The 25,490-nt window shown below is 45.4% G+C and overlaps 2 protein-coding genes across 2 annotated transcripts in view; one reads left to right on the plus strand and one right to left on the minus strand.

Moving 5' to 3' along the window:
* Positions 1 to 195: 195 nt before the first annotated feature.
* Positions 196 to 1,186, minus strand: FRAT1 (FRAT regulator of WNT signaling pathway 1). Its single transcript, XM_037495901.2, has one exon. The coding sequence runs from the start codon at positions 1,171 to 1,173 to the stop codon at positions 373 to 375; it is 801 nt and encodes a 266-aa protein (XP_037351798.1). The 5' UTR covers positions 1,174 to 1,186; the 3' UTR covers positions 196 to 372.
* A 13,615-nt stretch (positions 1,187 to 14,801) lies between these two features.
* The window catches only part of ARHGAP19 (Rho GTPase activating protein 19), a 52,522-nt gene continuing 41,833 nt past the window's right edge, over positions 14,802 to 25,490 (plus strand). The window contains exon 1 of the mRNA XM_037496075.2: positions 14,802 to 14,889. Coding sequence (XP_037351972.1) covers positions 14,834 to 14,889 — 56 coding nt within the window. The 5' untranslated portion in view covers positions 14,802 to 14,833. The remainder of the gene's footprint in view (positions 14,890 to 25,490) is intronic.

Below are 25,490 nucleotides of genomic sequence, written 5' to 3' on the forward strand. Positions count from 1 at the left end.
CGAGCAAGTCACTGTGACCATCCTTGTCCTTCGGGCGCTCGGCGAGCCTGAGAAGCGTGAACCTGGCCACATGGTCGCCTGAGAGGCTGCGTGGAACAGCACACTGCGTCGCCAGCACTGGTCCTGCTGACTGTGAGCTCGGGGTGCATCCTGTAATCTGCTCAAACAGGGCCAATCGAGTCCATGGCGGGGGGGGGGGGGGGGAGGGGTGGTCCTCAGTTTCTCGCAGAAAACATTCGCGATTTTTCGATCCCTCGTCTTCATTAGCTTATTTTCTTGCTCCCAGAGCGCAAATTCACCAGTCAGAGCAGGACAGCAGCCCTCCGGGGTCTCCTTGCCAGTCGGACTGGCGCTGTGGCCATTCCCGGGGCGTTAGCTGCCGGGGACCAGGACGCCTTCACCAGTTCTCAGCAGCGCCTTCCTCCCGGGTGCGCCTGGCTCGCTGCAGGCGGCGCGAGGGCTCGGGGGTGAAGGGGGCTCCTGCGCCGCGGCCGACAGAGGCCCCAGGAGGGAGCGCTGGGGCAGCTTTGCGTGCAGCCGCAGCCGTCGCGAATGAAGCCTCCGCACGGCCTCTTTGATGAGGTTCCCCGAGAGCACGAGCTGCTGCAGCAGCCGGTGCGGGTCGTCTTCTCCGGTGCCGGCTTCGGGTGCAGGCCCGCGGCGCTGCTGCAGGCGGCGGGAGGCGGCGGCGCCCCGCAGCCATCCTCGCCGACACGGGCCGGACAGCGGCTGCGGGGCGCCCCGCTTGTCGGCCCCTGCAGGCCCGTCAAAGCCGGGTTGAGGGGGCAACGGGGAGGGCGCACTGGGGCCCGCGGCGAGCTCCGCCACAAAGTAGGGCGCCGCCCGGTCCCTCACGCGGCCGCGGTCCCCGAGGGCGCAGCGCAGGGCCCCCGGGGGCGCCGGGCCCCCCGCCTCGGCCGGCCGGGGCGGCAGGAGCAGCGGCAGCGCGGGGGGCCGCGGAGGCCGCAGCGGAGGCCCCGGGGGCGCGCGCGGGGAGGCCGGGCCGTCGTGCGCCGCGTCCAGCTGCAGCGTCTCGCCGATCTGGGCCACCAGCCGGTCCACCTCGGCCGAGCCGCCCAGCGCCACCGACCGCTCCAGCAGGAGGAGGCTCTCGTCGTCCTCCCCCTCCGCATCCTCGCCGGCGTCCTCCTCCTCCTCCCGCCGGCACGGCATGGCCCCCGCCCGGGCGCCCGCGGCTGCGCGGGGTCGCTGGGGCTCGGCTGCCCGCGGGCTCGGTGGGCCGCGCCGGGGCGGGCGCTGCGCTGAGGCGACGCCGGGGCCGGGGCGGGGGCCGGGCCGGGCCGGGGCGGACGCGGAAGCCGGAGCCCGCTGGACTCGCGCCGCGCGCCTGCCGCCCGGGAGCCGGGAGCTGCCGGCGCGGCTTGATTTGTAAACAATGGGTGACGTCGCCGCCGGGCCCTACCACCGCGCGGGGCCGGGGGGCGCGGGGGCGCCGGGGAACGGGGCGCCTGCGGGGCGGGGGTCCAGGTGGCAGCCTCGGGGCTTCCGAGCCCCACGTCCCTGACTGCGGGCCGCCGGGGTGCGCTGGGGAACTGACCGTCGCTGTCTCTGCCGGTCGCGACGGGCGTTTCTGGAAAGGAGACACCCGCGGGGGCCCTGTTGGTTTCTCCCACTCACGGGCGTGTACACTGACGCCCCCACACACCCTCCTCTGGCTGCCCCGCGCCCGGGTTTAGGCTTCGCGCTGTTGAGTTGAGGTGCCGGGTTTTGGGAGGCGAGGAGGCGAGGAGGCGGGAGTAGAGAAGCGAGGCTGGGGGTGTGTGCGGAGGTCAGGGGAGGAAAGTGACAGGAGACGACCGTGCGGGCGGTGGGCGGGATGAAGCTGGAATTGGCAAGAAAGGCCGCACGTTAATTTCTCTTGGTCAGCAAGGGGGGCATGTTGGGCTGGCGTTGCTGGGGAGGAAGTGGTCGCTAGTTTTGGGGGGTCTTTGAACTAGAAATGTCTTTTAAGAAGCCTCATCCCAGTAGGGGGAGTATCCTCTTTGAAGCGGTAGCAGGAGGGAAAAATGGTCGCTCTTTGGATGGAAATGTAGATATGGACCTTCAAGAGGTTATGGTTGATTTAATAATTAACCAGGACTTCATCTATTGATAAATACACATAGTAGGATAGCAAAGAGGAAGCTACAGTGATAATCTTGTTTTTTTCAAACATCAGAAACTGGGCCTCCATTGTGGCGCAAGGGGTTAAGTCTCTTCACTATGAAGCTATGGGCAGCTACAGCAGCATGACTTTGATCCCTGGCCAGGGAGGTGACCCACATGGAGCAGCAGACCTCTCCAGTCTGGCCCTCTGCTCCCCTCAGCAGTGTATTTCAATCAGTCTGCCTGTTCTGCATCCCGCTCTGTCTCTGGTGACTCCTCTCACCTCCCCGCACCCCACCTCTGGCTTACACCCCAGTTCTTGTATTCATAAATAAATCTTTTTTTTTTTTTTTTTTTTGGTGGGACCCTCGCCGGTGGCCGGGGATCGAACCTGCGCTGCAGAGGCTGCGGGTAGCCTCGCAACCCAGCGCTCAAATGCTGCACCACCAGGGGAGGCCCCTAAATCTTTTTTTAAAATAGAAAAGTAAAAACATAGTTCCACATGAACGCCTGTAAGCACATGTTCATGGCTATATCCTAGCAGCCATAAACTGGAAACAGGTCAAGTATTTTATCACTGATGAATGAATAAATATGAGACATTGATAAAATGCCAATGACAGAAGACAAAAGGGCTGTCAGCAAAAGGGGTGGAAGTATGGCTATACACAGCAACAGACGAATGTCAGAAATAGTGTGTAAAGTGAAAGAAACCAAACAAAACAGTGCACATACCATATGATTCTATTTATATGATGTTCCAGAATAGGCAAAATTAATTTATGGTGGGAAAAAAGCTCAGAAGATTGATTTTGCCTTTAGAGAGGATGGGGTGGAGGGAGAGAATGACTCAAGAGGCTTGAGGGAACTTTTGAGGGTAGTGGTAATATTCTATATCTTGATATCCTGATAGGAGTTTCACAAGTGCATGTGCTAAAACTCGTTCGATGTTAACCTTAGGAACTCAAATTACATAAATCCTCCATGAAAAGAAAACCTGTAAATATGGAATTCTAATTAGCAGGCATGCTGATGAGTTTAGGGGCGAGGAGTACTGTTGCGTGCAATTTATTCTCAAGAGCACACAAAGGTGAGGTGGATTAATGTGTGGTTAGAAGAACAGTTCAGATAGGTAGCTATATGATAAAGTAGGTATGGTAAAATGTTAATGTTACTGTATGACTCAACAATTCCATTCCTACTTATATATAAACAAAATGCAAAACATATTCATATAAAAATTTGTGCACATAAATGGTTATAGCAGCATTATTCATAATAGCCCAAAAGTGGAACAACCCAAATGTTTATTAACTAATGAATAAATTGTCTATTTATACAATACAATATTGTTTACCATACAAAGGATTGAGTACTATTATATGCTACAACATGGACGAACCTTGATGGCATTATCCTAAGTGAAAGAAATCAGACACAAAAGATGAAGTGATAGATGATTGCATTTGTATGAAATGTCCAGAATAGACAAATCTGTAGAGACAGCATGTAGATTAGTGGTTGCCAGGGAAGGGAGGAGAGGAGAATTAGGACTAACTACTAATAAGTAGGGGATTTCTACTGTGGTGATGAAAATATTCTGGAATTAAACAGTGGTGATCTTTGTACAACATACTGAGTATACTAAAAACCACTGAAGTGTGTACTTCAAAATATATACTGTAATTTTATGCTATGGGAAGTGTATCTCAACTTTTCAAATGCTAAAACATGGTAATGATAAAATCTAGATAGCACCTAAGTGCTGGGTAATGTAATAGGGTGTTCACTATCAAATTCTTTTGGTTTTCCTTGACTGACAAACTTTAGAATAAAATGTTAGAAAAATAAACCACAGGAAAGGATGATTAACTTTGTGACATGTCCAAAACGTTGTCCAGAATGGCCTTGGGCATGGGCAGAGGTGGACATGGCTGACACTTGGGAAGGCAAGGGGCTGGGGGGAAGAAGGGAGGAGGTACACCCTTCTGGTAGGTTATTTATTGCTCCACAAGGGAATTGTGCAGACTCACTTCAGTGTTGAAATAGTGTGGACAGGTCACTGTGGGCTGACTAAATTCCTGCCCACCATGGAGGAGTTCAAACTGTATGGCAGGCCTGAGGCATGACAGGGTTTTCTTTTTTTAAGGTTTATTTATTTATGCATACAAGAACTGGGGTACAGGCCAAAGGTGAAGGGTAGGGTTGGGGTGAGAGGATTCACCAGAGACAAAGTGGGGAGCAGAACAGGCAGACTGACTGAAATACAATGCTGAGGGGAGCAGTGGGCGAGTCAGGAGAGTCTGCTGTGCCATGTGGGTTGCCCCCTGCTCGGGGATGGAACTCTTGTTGCAGTGGCTGCCGACAGCTTCACAGTGCTAACGCCCAACCCCTTGCGCCACCAGGGAGGCCCTTGACACTGTTTTCATGGCCAGCAGCAGCCCTGACTGGTGGGCTGAGGAAGCAGCAAGGCAGACACAGGCTAGCCCTTTACCCATCCCTTCCCTGCCTCCCAGTTCCCAGGGAGGGAGACTCTAGGAACTGGGCAGGTTGGGGAGGAGGGATTTGTACTGAGACAATTAAAGAGATTAGGGGATTCACACTGAGCTGCAAAGAGCTGCTAATGAGATGTTAAAACACCTCTCTGTAGAGTTGCAGTTGAAGAAGCTGGAGATGCTAGAGGCAGAAGTTGAAAATGTCTGGAGGCTGCTGTTTGGGTGGGAAAGCTAGTCTGTCACTGGCCACTGATTAATCAGGATGCTTGGAACGTTCAATCTGTAACAGGTTGTCCAAAATGTTGGAGGGCTTTGGGCTAACACTGCTGCTGGGTGCAGCAGTGTGGAATATTTTGCCATTTATTAATATAAAAGTAGAAAGGGCTCAGGATTGCAGAGAAACTTAGAGGATGTGATCCCAGAAGTGGAGACTTGAATGGTGTACTGAGTGGAATAGCATCCCCTCCAAATTCATATCTGCTAGGAACCCATAAATGGGACTTTGCTTGGAGACAGTCTTTGCAGATGTAATCAAGTGACAATGAGGTCAAACTGGATTGGAATGGGTCCTAATGCACTGTCCTAATGGCTTTATATAAAAGGGACATTTGGACATAGAGACATAGGGAGAGGCCATGTGCAGAGGCAGAGGTTGGAGTGATGGTGCCACAAGCCAAGGGCCATCAGTGACTGCTAGGAGAGAGCTTGGAACAGCTTCTCCCTTGGATTCATCAAGAAGGAACCAAGCCTGTTAGCTCATATTGATCTCAGTCTTCTGGCCTCCAAAACTGTGGGAAAATAAATTTTATTGGTTTTAAGACTCCACGATTATGGTAATTTGTTATGGTAGTCCTGGGAAATTAATGCAAATAGTTCAAGGAATTATTTTTTTTAAGATTTATTTATTTATACATAGAAGAACTGGGGTGTAAGCCAGAGGTGCGGGGGTGTGTGTGTGATAGAGGATTCACCAGAGAGAGTGAGGAGCAGAACAGGCAGATTGACTGAAATACATTGCTGAGGGGAGCAGTGGGCGAGACAGGAGAGGTCTGCTGCACTATGTGGGTTGCTGCCTGGCGGTCTGGGGATCTAACTCTTGCTATAATGGCTGGCAATAGCTTGATGGTGCTATCTTTAACCCCTGAACCACCAGGGATGCCCAGTTTGAGGAATTTTTTAAAATGTATAAGCCATGGAGAATTTTGTTGAGATTCTGGGGGTAATTCTGAAAATTAGTGCAAAAACTGAAGGGCTGAGCACCACCCCATAGTTGTTGGGTTATGCTAGGCCCAGCCAGATCTACCATTTGAACAGGAATAAGGAATGAGGAGATAAAGAGATAAAGGGGCCTTTCAACATACAGTAACACAACAGTTTATTTGAACATACAGTAAACCTCTCATTATATGTTGATCATAGGTTAAAAATGGCCATGTCAGGAACACATCTCCATAGGGACTTATTAGGATGGCCCTATAGGCTGATGCAGTTGTGCTCCCATTTCTGGGAATGCAGAAGTGACCACATGCCCTGGCCAAATGATTGGCAGTGGGAATGGAAAATCAGATGCTCCAAATTGCAGAGCGATGGACTGTAGGTGTCAAGGGCTAAATAGCCTACAGCTGTAGAGGCCTCCTGTCTGCATGCCTGGGACAGTAGTGGAACTGACATAATTGAAAATCAGGAGACACACTTGGGCAACAGAATTCAGTATTAAAAATTTTTTTAGTGGGCCTCCCCATGTGGCTCAGCAGTTGAGCACTGGGCTGCGAGGCTGCCCGCAGCCTTTGCAGCGCCGGTTCGTTCCCTGGCCACTGGCAAGGGTCCCACAAAAAAAAAAAATTTTTTTTAGTTTTATTTGAATAGATAAACCACCCACCATAGAGTTCAAAACTCTAAAAGTCAAAATGAATTAAGTGAAAGTTCTCCCCCAGGACCCATCATTGTTCCCAGTCATCCAATTTCCTTCCATGGAGGCAAGCTGCGCTATTCTTTGTTGTGTATTCTTTTCAAAGATATTTTATGCATTTATATATTCTGCCTCCTTTGTTAGACAAATTGTAGCTATAGCATAGGCTGCTGTCTGCTTCCCAATTACCTTCCTCCCCTTCTAGTACTGCACTAGCAGCACCAGAATCACAAGAGCACATTTCTCAGCCTCTCTTGCCCCTACATGGGGTCATGTGATTAACTTCTCATGAGAGATATAATAAATGGGAGGTGTTGTGTGGTAATTTTATAAAGTTCCCTTAGTGGAAGAGGGCAAGTCCTTTTCTTTTTCTTTCCTCATTTTGGCCATAAGATGGATGTGATGGTGAGAGATCTGACAGCCATGCTGAATCAGGAAACAGCAGTGAAGCTGAAGAAATCTCAAGCAGTGTCTGAAGACACAAATACACTCCCAGGTCACTTACCTCTGAGTCTCTTATCTTTTTTTAAATTTTTAAAAAAGATTTATTTATTTATTTATGCATACAAGAGCTGGGGTACAGGCCAGAGGTGTGGGGGGTGAGAGGATTCACCAGAGACAGAGTGGGGAGCAGAACAGGCAGACTGACTGAAATACACTACTGAGGGGAGCAGCGGGCAAGTCAGGAGAGGTCTGCTGCGCCATGTGGATCAGCTCCCTGGATGGGGATCGAACTTGTGCTGCAGTGGCTGTGGATAGCTTCATAGTGCTGAGGCTTAACACCCTGTACCCCCAAGGAGGCCCAGGGTCTCTTTTACGTAAGAAAGAAATAACATTCATTTAATCTTGTTTAAGTGAACCAGGAACTAAAAAAAAAGGTCACTATCAGAAAATCTGCAGAGGTGGTTTGGAGAGCACTTCCCAGTAAGACCTATGAGAGGTGTTCAGATAGGAAACATAGTAGGTAATAATAGTAACTACCACATATTGATTATTTTGTAAATTTTTTTTTTATATATAATTTACATACCATAGAACTTACCCATTTAAAATGTAAATTCAGGGCCTCCCCGGTGGCGCAGCGGTTGAGCCGTTGAGCGCTGGGTTGCAAAGCTGCCCGCTGCCTCTGCGGCGCAGGTTCGATCCCCGGTTGCTCCCCGGCCACCAGAGGAGGGTCCCACATGGCGCGCAGATCTCTCCTGCCGCCCGCTGCTCCCCTCAGCAGTGTACTTGGGTCCTTCTGCCTGCTCTGCTCCCCGCTCTGGCTCTGGTGAATTCTCTCACCCTCCCGCGCTTCTGACTGTACCCAGTGCATGTATAAAAAATAAATAAATAAAATAAATAAATAAAACATGCCTCTATTAAAAAAAATGTAAATTCAATAGTTTAATAAACTTAGAGTTCTGCAACCTTCAACATAATCTAATTTTAGAACATTTGCATGACTCCAACAAGAAACTTTGTACCTGCCGGCTGTATATTCTATAGCTTTATTTCTGGCATTTTGAAAAGGACTTTACAGATATTATTTCTTTTCATCTTCCAATAATCTCTAAGTTTGACATTATTATCCCTTTTTCATGGATAAAAAACCAAGTTCCAGACATAAGAAACTTGCCCTAAGATTGTGCAAACAACTGTGACAGAACTAGGGTTTAAACATAGTTTTGTTCATTGCCAAAGCCTGTCCTTCTCAAGACACTCCTCAGATGCTGTGACCCAGGCTTTGCAGCCTGGCTAGTTCTTATTCCCCAAGGCCTGTTCATTTCTTTCATTTAGTGCCTCTGCCAGGAGTCATGCCCTATTTTGGGTCCCAAGGCTGATGCCCTTCATGTTTCTTTGGCCAGGCTCATGCAACTTGTTTCTGGCCCTAACCTACTTCCTTTTAATCCACTCTTCTGGCAAAACAGCTTCCTAAAGCCCAACCCTTCCTGCTCAGGTGACCCATCCCTCTGCATAGGCCTACATTGCCTCCTGAGTACAACCTTCAGCAACTTGAAGTTGGGGTTCAGATGATGAAATTCGGTGTGTGAGGATCTTGGGTTCCTCTGAGAAAGAATTTAGCAGATGTTGCCATTCATCAGCACAAGGCACATTTATTGAGGGAAGGAAAAAAAGGAAAGAGAGACACCTGCATAGACACAGATGGGCAGTCTTTTTTTTTTTTTTTTTTTAGATTTTTTTATTTATGCAAACAAGAACTGGGGTATAAGCCAGAGGTGCAGGGGGTGAGAGGATTCACCACAGACAGAGTGCGGAGCAAAACAGGCAGATCTACTGAAAATACACTGCTGAGGGAAGCAGCAGGCAAGACAAGAGGACTGCTGCGCCATGTGGGTCAGCTCCCTGGCGAGGGATTGAACTGGTGCTACAGTGACTGCCAATAGCTTCATTGTGCTGAGACTTAACCCCTTGCGCCACCAGGGAGGCCCCAGAATGGTACAATTCTTTTTTTTTTTAAAGATTTATTTATTTATTTATACAAGAGCTGGGGTACACTGCTGAGGGGAGCAGCGGGCAAGACAGGAGAGGTCTGCTGCGCCATGTGGTTATCTCCCTAGCTGGCCAGGAATTGAACCCGCGCTGCAGAGGCTGCGGACAGCTTCACAGCACTGCACCCAACCTGCTGTGCCACTGGGGAGGTCCTGAACGGTAAGATTCTTAAGTTCAGAGGTCCTCCAATTGGCCAGGCTTGCGTTGTTTGCCCTCTAGCCAGAGACAGGGTCAGTATTACTCCAAATGCAGGGACTGATGATAGGGAAGCAGAGAACCCCTAAAGAGATGTCTGGTGCATTTCAAACAAAAACCTATATCCAGTATAGGCAGGATGTAGTTTTTCCTTAAGTCCTAAATAACCTCAGTGTAATTATTTAGTTGATTCATTTGTTTCTTTATTCATTCAACAAAAAACTTGGGTAAGCAAAACCAAATATAGTTCTTAACCCCTAGAGCCTGCAGCCAAGTGGGAGAAAGGAACACTAATCAAACAATCATAAACAAATCTAGACAGGCAGCAAGTGTTAGATCAGTAATTTGATATGCAACAATTGCGTCCCCAGATTTTTGTGTTTCCTAATCCAAATGACTGTGACATTATTTTAACTGGGTGACAAGCCTTTTATTTCAGGGAATAGAAGTGATCCTTTAAATTCATATGTTCCAAAAGAAGTACCTTTGGATTTAATTCCTGCTGAAGTATATATGAATGAACAACACAGTTCTCTCTACCTAAGTCCTGTGGGTAGGGATACCTGCAGGGGCCTGGCAACTGAAGGACAATTTCCTTTCATTTCTGATTACAAATGGGGGAAATGTTCAAAGCTGCCTCTGAAGGTTCTGTCTAGAGGAGAGGGAGGTAGAGTCTTGGGCCTGTCCTGACCTTCACCCTACTGACTAACAGCTACAGAGAAACAACTTTCATGAGAATAGGTTATAGTGGCAGAAAAAAAAGGATCCAACCAGACTCGAGCTCACATGACCTTGGCGATAACAACCAACATGAGAGTTCACAATGTTCTGGCTCATTTGTGAACATTACATAGATGTTACTACTTTGAAACTTATCACCAGTACCTGTGGCCTCCTGACCTGAGGTCTGGGGTGTTTTTGATTGGTGTGCCAGAGAAATTCCAATTCAAAAGGATCTGCTCTGTTTGCAGGGTTTCCTGCTCACTCTGCAAGGTTCAGGACCACCCCATGCCTCCCTCCCCCACCCCTCAACTGGTGGCTTGGGGTGGATCCGGCTTTCAGAGAGTTTGGTCCTTTCCTCTGTGTGGCCCTTGTCCTCTGGCTACAGTCTGAGCTCTCAGAGTTTAGGATTCATGGCTTTTTCAACTCTCTAGCCCTAAATGCTGAGTCCAGGGCCCGACAGATGAATTCCAACCACAATCGTCCTGTGAGTGCTGTGAATCCGGTCCTGCTCTCTGCCAGCCTCTTGCAGGTACCTGGCTGTTGCCCAGTTTGTTCTCTGGGTGGAGGAAGTGACCCTTGGAGCTTTTATCCAGGGGTTCCAGCCATGAACTTGTTAGATTTTAGCTGCAGAATAGGTTTGTCTTTTCTTCACTGAGTTCCGGCCCGGACTCTCTGACTGTGGTCAATCTTGAGAGGGCTCCTTGGTGAAACTGAAGACAGTTTTTTTTTTTTTTTCAGCACATGGAATAATGTAGCTGTTAGTCTTTGGTGTATCTGAATGAGACTGGAGAGTTAAGCTTTGCCCTGCCCAGAATAAACAGGTGCACCAGGAAGCAGAAAATTGAAAGTGATTTGTAGCATACATTTATCCTTATTTGTTTTCTCCTTTGGGGAGAATTCCCCACCAGGAGACCTTTGGGGGGGGAAACCAGGATATCCTCCAGGCAGAAGGGGGAAACCTGTAACCTAGGTCCAGCCAATCTGATGTTCCCTCTCCAGGGAGTGCTGCAGCCACCCAGGACTAGTGGGCTGTTCGAGAGTCAAGTGGCACCGATTGCTGTGACCTTGGCTGTTCCTGGCTCCTCCACCCCCTTCCTTCCTGCCAGTTCTTCAATCTACTATCTTTCTAACAAACCCAGTTTCTGTTATGTTAGCCAAAGTCAATTCCCAGTGCTTGCCACCCAGTTTGACAGAAAGCTAAATGTGCAACTGAAGGACATGGTTTAAACAAGCCAGGGATATCTGAAACATGGATTACTACACAGCAGTTCACAAGAGTAATGACAGCTCGATGTGTACTGACCTGGGAAAGTCTTCAAGACACATGAAGAAGGGTAACATATGCTGTATATCACCACTTATCTACAAATTATAATTACATATTTATGTATATGTGTGTTACTAGTAGAATAAAATGTCAAGATGAAAGGACTTTATTTTGTTCATGCCCACTTCTCCAGGTCTACAACAGTGCCTGGCACACAGCAGGCATTCAAAAAATATTTATTGAATGAATGAACTTTATAGGAGAAGATCTAGACAGACACATGTCAAACTGAAAAAGGTGACTTCTTAGAGGAGGGGCTAATTCTTGTATTGCTTGACAGGGAACATTTTATCTGTATTTTTGATTTTTTAAATGAGGAAAATGCCTTCACATATTATTGTGCAATTAAACTATATAAAAGGAAAACTATAGGGCCTCCCTAGTGGTGCAAGGGGTTAAATCTAAGCACTATCAAGAGTTATCACCAGTCACTGCAGCACGAGTTCAGTTCCCTGCCAGGGAGGTAACCCACATGGCACAGCAGACCTCTCGTGTCTCTCCCTCTGCTCCCCTCAGTAGTGTATTTCAGTCAATCTGCCTGTTCTCCCCACTTTGTTTCTGGTGAATCTCTCACCCCCTCACACCTCTGGCCTGTACTCCAGCTCTTGTATGCATACATAAATAAAAAACATCAAAACTATATAAGAACGGTGAGAAAGTCATTAAAATTGATGATTTCGGACCTCCCCGGTGGCACAGTGGTTGAGCGCTGGGTTGCGAAGCTGCCCGCGGCCTCTGCGGCGCTGGTTCAATCCCCGCCTGCTCCCTGGCCACCGGAGGAGGGTCCCACATGGCGTGCAGATCTCTCCTGCCGCCCGCTGCTCCCCTCAGCAGTGTACTTCGGTCCTTCTGCCTGCTCTGCTCCCCGCTCTGGCTCTGGTGAATTCTCTCACCCTCCCGCGCTTCTGACTATACCCAGTGCATGTATAAACAAACAAACAAATAAATAAATAAATAACATGCCTCTATAAAAAAAAAAATTAAAAAAAAAAATAAATAAAATTGATGATTTCAAAGGTGATTATAACAAATACTGGCAAAGTTAGCTGCCAAAAACAAAGGGAAATAATAGTTATTTCAGGTAAGTACATGATATTTCACTGGGGCTGTTGGACATTTTGATAAGATAACAAACCATTCAATTATTTATTTTTTTTTAAATAGTCAATAAGTACCATGCCTAACCAGGTGCAACACTAATGCCAGGTTCAGAAATGTTTATTGTGCACATGATACTTATACCTTCTGGTGTGGACATCAAAATATCTTGGGCCTCCCTGGTGGCTCAAGGGGTTAAGCACAGCACTGTGAAGCTATCTGCAGCCTCTGCAGAATGAGTTCGATCCCTGGACAGAGAGCTGACCCACAAGGCGCAGCAGACCTCTCCTGTCTTGCCAGCTACTCCCCTCAACAGTGTATTTCAGTCCATCTGCCTATTCTGCTCCCCACTCAGTCTCTGGTGAATCTTCTCACCTACCCCCTACCCCGGCCCCACACCTCTGGCTTGTACCCTAGTTCTTGTACGCATAAATAAATCTTTTTTTAAAAAAAATCCTGTCTTAATTTATGCAAAAAGAACAGCAAGAACAAAAGTGAAAAACAGTTGCAGGTCTGCAAGTCATTTGCATGGTTGGAGGGTGAAGTTGTTGCAGTGTGTGGAGAGGATGATGTTGAGGTGGGGGATTGTGTATATTAATATACAGAATGGTGGGTTATATAAGGGTTTCAGATTATATAGGGGGCTGTTAGCCTTGGATTCAGGGAAGAACATGTGGGTCTTGCCATGAATGCACTCTCCAGTCTGCCCTCTTTCTGTTGCTTGTTTTGGAATAAACCCATTTTGTTGTTGGAATAACTGATTGCTTTTGTTTGATGTCAACAGGATCATGGGTGGATCCTCTTCTTTCTCTTCCATCTTGTTCTTTCTTTTATTTCCCTCACCTCCTTTCTTTCCCTCCCTCCCATACCCCAAGGCTAGGAGATTAGAACATCTCTTCTGCCTCTAAAATTCAAAGTCTTTTGCAGTAGGTAAATTCATACTCGTGCTCTTAAACCATCCCTGACAATCCTGGCCTTCTCTTCTCCACATTTATGAATTTCTAGGAATCCATTTTCTACTCTGATATTTAACTCTCCATAATTCTAAATTGCCTTCTGTTGTATGTGACATATGTGTGTTCATTTTTCTCTCCAAGTCTATTGTAAATTCCTTGAGGGTCGGGGCTACATTCCTGTGACCTTTTGTTCATTTGTTGGAAACAGATGACTTTCTGAACTTTCATGAATTCCTGCTGTATAGCCTGCTTATCACCAGGTTGACAATCAGTACTTTGAAGGAGTATGATGACTTCAGGGGAGCTATGACACCCTTGCAGAAACAGGGTGTGCAGCCTTGTTAGCTGGGGTGCATTTTTATAGCACTTAGCAATGATACTAACTTCTAATCATAAGTCACAGAGGAACAATTGCTTTTGAGGAGAAACATCCCTCTTCAGAGTAACTGATTAAACTGTAACTATAAGTATAATGTTTGGTCCCTATCACATAGCAATGGAGACAGAAGTGTTTTCTGAGAAAGGAGTTTAGCATTCAAATATTTATCATATCACTTTGAACTTTTATCTAGTCTTAGTAGGTGCCAGACACTGTTCTGCTTAGCAGCTTTTTCAGCAGTTATCTAATTCAATGTTCCCAGCACTCCTTCTTAGAATTTTCGTTATCCTTATTTTCCAGGAGAGGAAATGTTATCAGAAAGTTAAGTAACTTTGGGCCTCCCTGGTGGTGCAAGGGGTTAAAACACAACCTATGAAGCTGTCAGCAGCCACTGCAGCACGAGTTTGATCCCCCGCCCGGCCAGGGAGATACCCACATGGTGCAACAGACCTCAGTAGTGTTTCTGTAGATCTGCCTGTTCTGCTCCCCACTCTGTCTCTGATGAGTTCTCCCACCATCCCACCCCCCATCTCTGGCCTGTGCCCCAGCTCTTATGCATAAATAAATAAATCTTCAAAAAAATACAGAAAATAAACCCCAACAATGCTTTAACTTTACCGTGTTCTCACATCTGTTGCCTGCCTCAGTTAATCTTCATCAGAAGCCTGTGAGGCAGGGAGGGCTAGCATAATGATGGCTATTTCAACCACTGAGGAATAAGTTCAGGCAGGGACAAAGTTATGTGGCTTTTGATTTCATGATTCAGACAGGAGGCGAAAACCCGGGAACCTCTAGAAAGCTGTAAGCAAACAACTGTGGTCTCAAGAAAGCATACCATGAATTCCGTAATTCTGAGATTTCCTCATCAGAACCACATTTGGGCGCAGGTAGAACGTAAATGCTGGTGGACTCGCAAGGCAGAATGAAAATGAGAAACTACAACTCCCGGCAGGCCTCGGGGCTGGGTCTCCTCCCTCCCCCTTTTGCCCTAGCTGGGGGGGCCACCCACGACAGTTACTTATTTGAACAGACCAATAATATCACGAAGTTCATGTTACCCAATTGCATGGAAGAGGAAGAAGCACCTCAGCCAATCCGAAGTCTCGGGGGGCGGGACCTGCGGTGGGCGGTGAAAGAACTTTGCTGACTAAGATGGCGGCTGAGGCGCAGGGTGAAGGGGAGGTGCCCGCCCGCGAATCGGGTCGGAGGTGAGCTGAGTTCTTGGTCCAGCTGCCTAGGAAACGAGGCCGTGGGCTGGGCACACTGACGCCTTTCCTTTGGGTCACGGTGACCCAGCGGGATCGGGCTTTTGACTTCCCCCGCCGCGTATCGCACGTCGGGGCTGCGGCGGCTGAGGTCCGGCGCGGGCGCCGGTTGGGTCCGGCTGACGGGCGGGGGTCGTGTCGCGGCCCGGGCTGCAGTGGGCCCCGCGGGTGGCCGCGCTGTGGGCCGAGGCGCCGCTGGTGAGCAGCAGCCCAGAGGGGTTAAGCCAGATTTCCCGCGTCACACAGCCCCGGGAGCGAGCGCCCTCGGTGCCCTTTGATGGGCATCAAGGCGGTTAATGTGATTATCGGAGCATGGATTTGAGTGTCAGAAATGGGTTTTAGTCCTTGAATCAATTAAAAAAAATTTTTTTTAGGTTAAGAACTCCTCAAGAGGAGACCTGCCCGCTGAGCAAGATGTTAAGAGTACAATCCAGTGTTGTTGAGTGTAGGGACAGTGTTGTTCTGCAGATCTCAAGAGTTGATTCATCCTGTTTAGCTGAAACATTATGCCTGTGAATGAGTAACTTCTTTCCCCCTGGCCCCCAGCCCCTGGCAACCACCACTGCACTTTAATTCTATACATTTTACTATTTTAATTATATTTAATTTAGAATCATGCACTATTTTGTCTTCCTGTAACTGGCTTATTTCACTTAGCATAATGTCCTTAAGTTTCATCCGTGTTGTAGTGTATGTCAGAATTTCCTTCCCTTTTGGGGCCTTAATAATTCCTTTCTATTTTCATTCTATGTATATACCACATTTTTCTTCGCCATCTCTGAACATTATTATTTTCACAGCTTGGCTACTTTTTTTTAAAGATTTATTTATTTATGCATACAATAACTGTGGTCCAGAGGTAGAGTGTGTGTGTGTGTGTGGAGATAGTGGGGAGATATCCCCAGAGATAGTGGGGAGCAGAACAGGCGGATTGACTATAATAAACTGCTGAGGGGAGCAGTGGAGGAGTCTGGAGAGGTCTGCTGCACCATGTGGGTAGCTCCCTGGCTAGCAGGGGATCTAACTTGAACAGGTGCTGCAGTGACTGTAGATAGCTTCATAGTTTTTTTTTTTTTAATTTAAAGAGCAGGTTTATTCAGGAAAGGGACAGAAGAGTAAAAGACACTTGCATAGACACAGGTGGGCAGGAAGAGCTGCCCCGAAAGGAACAGGTTTGTTGAGGGGGGCCTGCTTGGTTACAGGAGGGCGGCCTTGAGGAGAGCTGCCCTCCTAAGAGAGGTCAGTGAAGAGAGGTCCTGGCATGGTACAGGTCACGGGCAGGCAGGCAGGAAGGCCGCTGCCCTGCGGAGGAGAGAGTTGGTGAAAGGAAGCACCTGCATAATCACAGGTGGGCAGAAAGATTGCTGCCAGATAGCTTCACAGTTTTGAGACCTAACCCCTTGTGCCACCAGGGAGGCCCCAATATTGGACACTGTTAATCATGCCTTGGTAAACATGGGAATGCTAGCTAGCATCTCTTCAAGACTGTGATTCCAATACTTTCAGAAAAATATCCAGAAGTGGAATCGCTGAATTATTTGTTATTTTCTTCTTTTTTTTTTTTTTTTTTAAAGATTTATTTATACAAGAGCTGGGGTACAGGCCAGAGATGCAGGAGGGTGAGAGAATTCACCAGACACAGAGTGGGGAACAGAACAGGCAGATGGACCAAAGACATTGCTGAGGGGAGCAGTGGTGAGACAGGAGAGGTCTGCCATGCCATGTGGGAATCTCCCTGGCTGGCCAGGAATCGAACCAGCTCTGCAGAGACTGCGGACAGCTTCACAGCGTTGCACTCAACCCCCTGCATCACCAGGGAGGCCTGTTATTTTGAGGACTCACTATTCTAGTTTCCATAACAGGCACACCATTTTATACTGCTAGCAGTGTACAGAGGTTCCAGTTTCTTGATGTTCTCACCAACAGTTGTTTATTTTTTTTAATAGCTCTCCTGACAGATATGAGATGATATCTCATTGTGATCAGGAACATGGCAAGGGTGCCCACTCTTGCCCCCCACTTTTTTTAAAATTTATTTATTTATTTATATAAGCACTGTGGTACAGTCAGAAGTGTGGGAGGGTGAGAGAATTCACCAGAGCCAGAGCGGAGAGCAGAACAGGCAGACTGACGAAGCACACTGCTGAGGGGAGCAGCGGGCAGCAGGAGAGGTCTGCGTGCCATGTGGGACCCTCACCCAGAGGCCGGGGATTGAACTGGTGTTGCAGAGGCTATGGGCAGTTTCGCAACCCAGAATTCAACCACTGCGCCACTGCCACCTGGGAGGCCCTCTTGTCCCTTTTATTCAACATAGTATTGGAAGTCCCAGGCAAGAAGTTAGGCAAGAGAAAGAAAGAAAAGGCATATAAATTGGAAGGAAGAAGTGAAATTGTCCCAGTTTGCAACATGATCTTATATATAAGAAGCTAAAGGGGCCTCCCCTGTGGTGCAGCGGTTGAGTGCTGGGCTGTACCCAGTGCTTGTATAAATAAATAAATAAATCTTTTTTTTTTTTTTTTAAATGAAACTAAAGACTTATAGCAATAACAAACTGTTAGAACTGATAAATTTAGGGCCTCCCCAGTGGCGCAGCGGGTTGAGTGCACCACTGTGAAGCTGTCCGCAGCCTCTGCAGCATGGGTTTGATCCTGGCAGGCCAAGGAAATACCCACATGGCACAGCAGATCTCTCCTGGCTCGCATTCTGCTCCCCTCAGCAGTGCTTTTGGTCTGTCTGCCTGTTCTGCTCCCAGCTCTGTCTCTGGTAAATCCTCTGACAACCGCTCCCCCCCACCCCCTGGCCTGTACCCCAGTCTTGTATAAATAAAATAAATCTTTAAAAAAAAAAATAGAACTAGGGCCTCCCTGGTGGCACAAGGGCTTAAGACGCAACCTATGATGCTATCTGCAGCCACTGCAGCACGAGTTCGATCCCCAGCCAGGGAGATACCCACATGGCGCAGCAGACCTCTCCTGACTTGCCCGCTGCTCCCCTCAGCAGTGTATTTCAGTCAGTTTGGCTGTTCTGTTCCCCACTCTGTCTCTGGTGAATCCTTTTACCCCCCTCCCACACCTCTGGACTGTACCCCAGTTCTTGTATGCATAAATAGACTTTAAAAAAATAGAATAAATTTAATAAAGTTGCAGGATATAAAATATACAGAAATCAGTTGTTTCTATATATTGTGAACTATCTGAAAAGGAAATTAGGAAATCAGTATCATTTACAGTAATATCAAACAGAGTAAGATACCCAGGCCAAGTTTTAAACTTTACTCAGCTTCAATTTCTTTCTTTGAATGTCATGGTGTTTGTTACAAAGAATGTCAGGATTTATTAGACAGTCCTTCTAAAGCACTAAGCCTAACAGTTAATACATTCAATAACATGATAGATTTTACTTTCTCCTAGTAGAACAACTGACGAACAGATCACAGGGGTCTGTAGTTTAGGAAGTCATTACATAATTTCTACAGAGCTTCTCTCCTAAACAAATACACTGAAACCTAGCATTTCCCAGAAAGAATTTTTAGGTGGTATTCCTCCAGTCTTGAGATCTTAGATGTTGTGATTGTTTATATACATATACATTAGGATTCAGTACAGTGAACTTATTTACATTGCTTTTATAATCCAGTAAAACCTTTGGTAGCTCTTGTCCTATCTACTTAATAGGAGATTTCATGTATTGGGAAGCTGCATTTATGAGTGGGCACCAGATACCTTCCCTGCCTGACATGCGCATAGTTGAATATGTTACTTGATATTTTGTAGGGAAGAGTTTTCTATTCTTATAACTATCTATAAATGATTGGCTATTTTTTGCCTGGAAACCATGGAGGGATTGCTAGATCTGATTAGATAGATCAGCCATCATCCTACTCAAATCTTGAATTGTGGATGAAAACCTGAAGACAAAATATTCTGTAGCAGGAGTATGAATTCCACTTAAAGCATGTTGCTAACTGAATTAAAATTTTGGTTAATAGTTGCATGATCAACAGATATTCACAGAACCAGATAGCTGAACCTGAATTATCAATTCTACTATTTGTAAAATAGTGGTATATCAATTCCATATCATAAAAGAGAAGTTTGTGTTTCTATAATGCTTTTTGGGGCAGGATCTCCCTCCACCCATACACCCATGCACACACCTGCACACATTTATATATACCAGGCACTTAGCTTTGTGTGGGTGGTCTTTGATGAATGAATAATAGTCTTTGTCATCTCTAAGACATATTACCTTGCAATGATATATACCATATAAATTCTTTTTGCCCTGCAGATGTTAAACTTTTGAGTGTTCTGTTGTTTTGCTCCTTGTAGTCCACAAAGAAGAGGAAAGAATAGTCTGATTTTACGCAGATCATTACCTATTTTGCATGTTGAATGGAGAATATGTAATCACTCATTTAGAACTCTTTTTCTTCATATTCTTTATATTCTTTTCTTCATATTATATTCCTAATAGATGCTTTAAATTGTTTCAGTCTGTTAACTAAGAAATGCTTTTTTTTTTTTTTTGTGGGACCCTTGCTGGGGGCCAAGGAAGGAACCAGTGCTGCAGAGGCTGCGGGCAGCCTCGCAGCCCAGCGCTCAACCATTGCGCGAGCAGGGAAGGCCCCTAAAAAATGCTTTAAGGACTGAGTTCAATCCCCCACCAGGGGAAAGGTGCTGGCCCACCTTTCTTTGCCTCAAACCTTTGAGAGTTGTGACATTAAAAAATATTAAAGAAGGAGGTTGCTGGTTGGTTGTGTGGAAAGTCCTCAGAGATGTCAGTTTTATTAATTTTTTTCCTCTTATTATTGCAAGTTCAGAAATGATTTTATTCATTAGATGGTTTTGAGGAGACTGATTCCATTCAGGCTCACAAGAAGCCAAGTGGTAAAATACAAATTTGGTCATTTTCATAAAGAATATACCAGATACGTATGTCAGGTTGCTAGCACATTTTATCCTGGGAAGAAGCACGGTGCAATTGATTAGATTATTACTTAAAAAAAAAATCAGCACTTTTCAGCACTTTCTTCCTAAAGATACCTTTTGTTTACCTTGGGTGAACCTCTTAGCTCTATTTTTTTTTTTTGAGAACAGAAAAGGCATGTTTATTGAAATACACTGCTAAGAGGACCAGCAGGCAAGACAGGAGAGGTCTGCTGCATGGTGCTGTACTTTTTTTTTTTTTTTAAGATTTATTTATTTATGCATACAAGAGCTGAGGTACAGGCCAGAGATGTGGGGGGTGAGAGGATTCACCAGAGACAGAGTGGGGAACAGAACAGGCAGATTGACTGAAATACACTGCTGAGGGGAGCAGCTGGTGAGATGGGGAGGTCTGCTGCACCATGTGGGTTAGCTCCCTGGCCTGGGACCTAACTTGTGCTGCCGTGGCTGCCAATATCTTGAGATCCCTGACTTTAACCCCTGCGCCACCAGGGAGGCCCCCTCATTGTGGTTTTGATTTACATTTCCCTTATGAGAAGTGATGATAAACTTTCTTTTAATGTGCTGATTGACCATCTGTATGTCTTCTTTGGAGAAGTGTCTATCCAGTGTTTGATTGGGTTTTTGTTTTCTACTTGACTTGTATGGGTCCTTTATGGATCTGGATATTAATTCCCCTAGCTGTATGTATGCTGTATGGATATTATCTCCTACTTGGTAGGGTGTCTGTTTTAATGGAAGTTTCTTTTGTTGTGCAGAAACTCTTTAATTTGATGTAGTCCTATTTATTTTTGCTTTTGTTCCCATTGTAAGTTGAGCCCCTACAGACATCATGAGGCAGTTGTGGAATGTTTTCCCTATATTTTCTCCCTATGTATAGATGATTTCAGGTCTTACATCCAAGTCTTTAATCCATTTTGAATTAGTTTTTGTAGACATCAGTTTTTTGTTATTGCAAGAATGAAGCAGCCAGTAGAACTGTAAGAAAATTGGCTTCCTGCTGGCTGAGTTTAGTTATGCTGTAGTATTAACTGTTGAGCTTTTTTTTTGAAAGATTTATTTATTTTTTTACAATAACGGGGGTGCAAGCCAGATGTGCGGGAGGGTGAGAGGATTCATCAGAGACAGAGTGGGGAACAGAACAGGCAGACTGACGAAATACACTGCTGAGGGGAGCAGCGGGCGAGACAGGAGGGGTCCGCCTCGCCAAGTGGGATTCTCGCCGGCTGCCGGGGATTGAACTCGAGGCTGCGGACAGCTTCACAGTGTGGCGCTCAACCTCCTGCTCCACCAGGGAGGCCCTTAACTGTTGAGCTTTTACAAATTAATACATAATTAAAATATTGCTTATAGGGCCTCCCAGGTGGCGCAGCGGTAGAGCGCTGGGTTGCGAAGCTGCCCGCGGCCTCTGTGGCGCTGGTTCGATCCCCGGCTGCTCCCCGGCCACCGGAGGAGGGTCCCACATGGCGCGCAGACCTCTCCTGCCGCCCGCTGCTCCCCTCAGCAGTGTACTTCAGTCCTTCTGCCTGGTCTGCTCCCTACTCTGGCTCTGGTGAATTCTTTCACCCTCCCGCGCTTCTGACTGTACCCAGTGCATGTATAAACAAAACAAACAAACAAACAAATAAATAAATAAAAAAAAACATGCCTCTATTAAAAAAAAAATATTGCTTATATTCACAAGTATGAAAAGGAGATGTTTCCTTTAGAGATGTGTAGATCAGTTTTTGCTTTATTTATTTATTATTTTTTTTTTTTAAAGATTTATTTATTTATTTATACAAGCACTGGGTACAGTCAGAAGTGCCGGAGGGTGAGAGAATTCACCAGAGCCAGAGCAGGGAGCAGAACAGGCAGAAGGACCGAAGTACACTGCTGAGGGGAGCAGCGGGCGGCAGGAGAGGTCTGTGCGCCATGTGGGACCCTCACCCTGCAGCCGGGGATCAAACTGGTGCTGCAGAGGCTGCGGGCAGCTTCGCAACCCAGTGCTCAACCACTGCGTCACCGGGGAGTCCCTTGCTTTATTTCTTTTGCTTACTGGTCAGAATATATTACATATCATAAAACAAATTTCTTGGTACTTGGTAAGATTACAAAATACAATAATGATATCAGCCAATCTATAACAGATAAACTTTTCCCCAATTCAACAGAAAATGTTGTTTAGCATACCATACAAAGCTACATCCCTTTCAGAATGTTCCGATTATATGATCCCAATTTTCTTTGCTGTTTGTTTTTTTTCTTTTCATTTTTCCCACCGTAGAAAATTAAAATGTTTTGGTTTATCTACGTTCAAGTTTCTGAAGTGTTGTAGTAAAGAAGTAAAACATTGCAGTCCCAGACTTAAGATATTTTGACTTTAGTTTGATACAAAAGTGATACACAGTCAGGGGTAAAAATCATACTTCAAATTTTGAATTTTGATCTTTTCCCAGACTAGTGACAGGCAGCCTGATACTCTCTTGTGATGCTGGGCAGTGGCAGTGAGCCTCAGCTCCCAGTCAGCTGTGCCATCATGAGGGCCAACAGCTGATAGTCTGCAGTGGACTGTATTGCCAGCTTTTAAAGCTTAACTATATTTTCAACCTTATGATTGACATGTCAGGTCATAATCCTATTGAACAATTCAAGGAAGAACTGTATTTGACATACTTCAAACAATGTTATCAAAGATAAAAGTGTCTCAGTTCTATCACTAGATGAGCTATATGTTTTAATTACTTTTTTACTTTAATTATTTTATTAGAAATTATAACCAAAGAATGATATTGGAGGCCTCCCTGGTGGCCCAGGGGTTAAAGTCCCAGCTGTGTCAAGCCATAGGCAGCCACTGCTGCATGAGTTCCCTGGCCTGGCCCTCCCCTGGCCAGGGAGCTAACCCGTATGGCGCAGTGGACCTCTCCTGTCTCACAGCTGCTCCCCTTAGTAGTGTTTTTCAGTAGATCTGCATTTTCTGCTCCCCACTCTGTCTCTGGTAAATCCTCTCAACACCCCCCCAATACCTCTGGCCTATACCCCAGTTCTTGTACCCCAAAATAAATAAAAATAAATCTTTAAAAAAAAAAAGATATTGGGATTACATAATGAAAAAGTTCACTTATTTTCATGTAGTCAAGCCAAATTAGTAATAACAATGAAACTGAAGGAAAATGCAGCAAAAACAGGAAACCAGGAATCATGAAGATCGGACACCAAGAAAATGTATAGCAATATTATTAGTAACATCATATTAGAAAATATCAGATATTTTCTGCTATCTAGAGATCATCATATGCACTTAAAGTCCTTTGAAATATGGCTAACTTTTGTATACTTAAGCCTATTTATCATTTTAAAGTTTTATGAATTTCGGGATCCCTACAGGCCCTCTATTTGTCACAATAATAGTTTCTTCACTCAAGTAGCATGGTCCATTTTATTATTTTTTCATTTGGTAAGGTCATTTTTGTGAGGGCTATCTTTGTGATTAAAATAATTACATCTGTTGCTCAGTCTGCCTCAATTGTTTCGATGACCCTGAACAAGAGATCTGTCACTTTTCAGTGTTTTCATCAAATAAGCATGACTTTTAAATTAAAAATAAGTCCACCAATGTGAAAGATGACACTTAAGCCATTGCATTAATTTCATTGAAAATTTGATTCCAGGGTATGTTTATTAAGATTATACAGACTATGTGGGTCGGGAATGGGGAGAGGGGACCAACTGATAGGTGGTGGATGGTGACTGGACATTTGGTGATGGGTGTGGTGTAGGGTGATATATATAGTTGCTGAGGATAGGAATTGTACATCTGAAACCTATACAGTGATGTAAACTACTGTTATCTCAATAGAAAGAGAAGTTTTGTGTACTGTTGGAATTTAAATTAGAGATAAGAGGTGCGTTTTATAAAATCTTTGATAGCTAAAGGTGAATCTTAGCATGTAGATGTTTCAAATTTTTGTCTAAGATACAGATTACTGTTCCCTGAAATCTTTTGATATTACTTACAAACTTTGAACTGTTCCCATTACATATATTGGAAAAAAACCCTGCTGATCCGGGCTCATGCCTGCTTTATCCTTTGTGTACAGCTTTTTTGATATCAGTTTAAATTTGATCTGTAGAAAAAGGAAGTATGATAGTCTTTTGTTTATCACTGGTTTGTATACCTATTTAAAATTCTCCAATAAAGTGACATTCAGAAGCTTTTAGGGCTGAAAAAGAAGTAAGAGAGTGCATACTTTTCTCAGCGTGGTAAGTCAAATTTAGACAACTTTAAATATAGCTCATATTTTGATAGATGTTGCCAAGGTTGTGGTTCTTGGAGAACAAATCAAGTTAAGCAATTCACTAGGGAGGAAACATTTAGTTTTGTGGGTATACAGTTTTTGTAGTAGTCTGCCAAAAGATACATCTACAGGATACAGGTTTGTTTCCCTCACTGCCTTGAATTTTGCAGATTCATGGGTTCAGCATGCCTCAAAAGCACTTACATTTCATTTTTCTGTAATTGATTTTTCAGCTGTGGATTCTGTTTCTGTTCCTTTCACTAAGCGTATCACTTTACATGTAGAGTTCCATCTAGTGGTAACAGTAATAATTGCAGACTGAAGGTAGATTTTAAAAAATGATCTTTTCGAGGGTGGTAGATCTTACCTCTGCAGGTTTCCCCCCACTTCCTGAAAATAGGTCATTCCTATTTAGTTGTTTTTAGGAGGTTGTATTTTTGGTGTGGTAATGCTATTATCATTAATTCCTGTGGCAAAAGCATCTCCAGACCCAAAAAATAACGTGCCAACTCATACCAATTAGGAACTTTGTGTTTTTGGATTGTGGGGAGAACCTTTATCAATCTCTCTCTAAGGATACTTGCCTAGTATGTGCATTTAAATGCTTGAACTCTTGCTCTCTCTGCATGCCTATGCACCTAACCACTAAATATGGTTCTGGCCATCACTTTTATGATAAGGGAATTCATGTTTAGTATATACTTTTGTTTTCTATAATAGTTACATGAAGTTGTAGCAAAATTTAGTCAGAACTACTCGGTTTCTTCAGAAAACTTTGTCATGGAAGATATTGCTTATATATGTAAGTATAGCATAATCTACGCAGTACTCTTCCTGTCAGACAGCTTTAACCGTTCTTAACATTTGTCATATTTACTTCAAATTCATTGTTCCCTTCCCCCCCTTGCCCAATGATTTATTCTTCACAAGAACAATCCTAGCACCCTAGAAATTTCCCTCATGAAGAACCGGGATGTAGATCAGAGGTGGGGAGGTGGGTGGTGAGAAGATTCACCAGAGACAGAGTGGGGAGCAGAACAGGCGGACTTATTGAAATACACTGCTAAGGGAAGCAGTGGGTGAGTCAGGAGAGGTCTGCTGCGCCATATGTGGAGTTAGCTCCCTGGCTGGGGACAGAACTCAGGTTGTCACAGTGATAGTGCTGAGACTTAACCCTCTAGGCCACCAGGGAGGCTCCCTCATGCTACTTCTTAATCACTAACCGCCACAGGTTTTTGACATCCTGAGTTTTAAATACATTTTTGCTTCTCTTTACAATTTGACCACTTAAGCAAGTTTGTCTAAACAGTATAGTTTT

Source organism: Talpa occidentalis, unplaced genomic scaffold, assembly GCF_014898055.3.
Source record: "Talpa occidentalis isolate TD23 unplaced genomic scaffold, MPIMG_talOcc4v2.1 talOcc4.8, whole genome shotgun sequence".
Classification (NCBI taxonomy): Eukaryota; Metazoa; Chordata; class Mammalia; order Eulipotyphla; family Talpidae; genus Talpa; species Talpa occidentalis.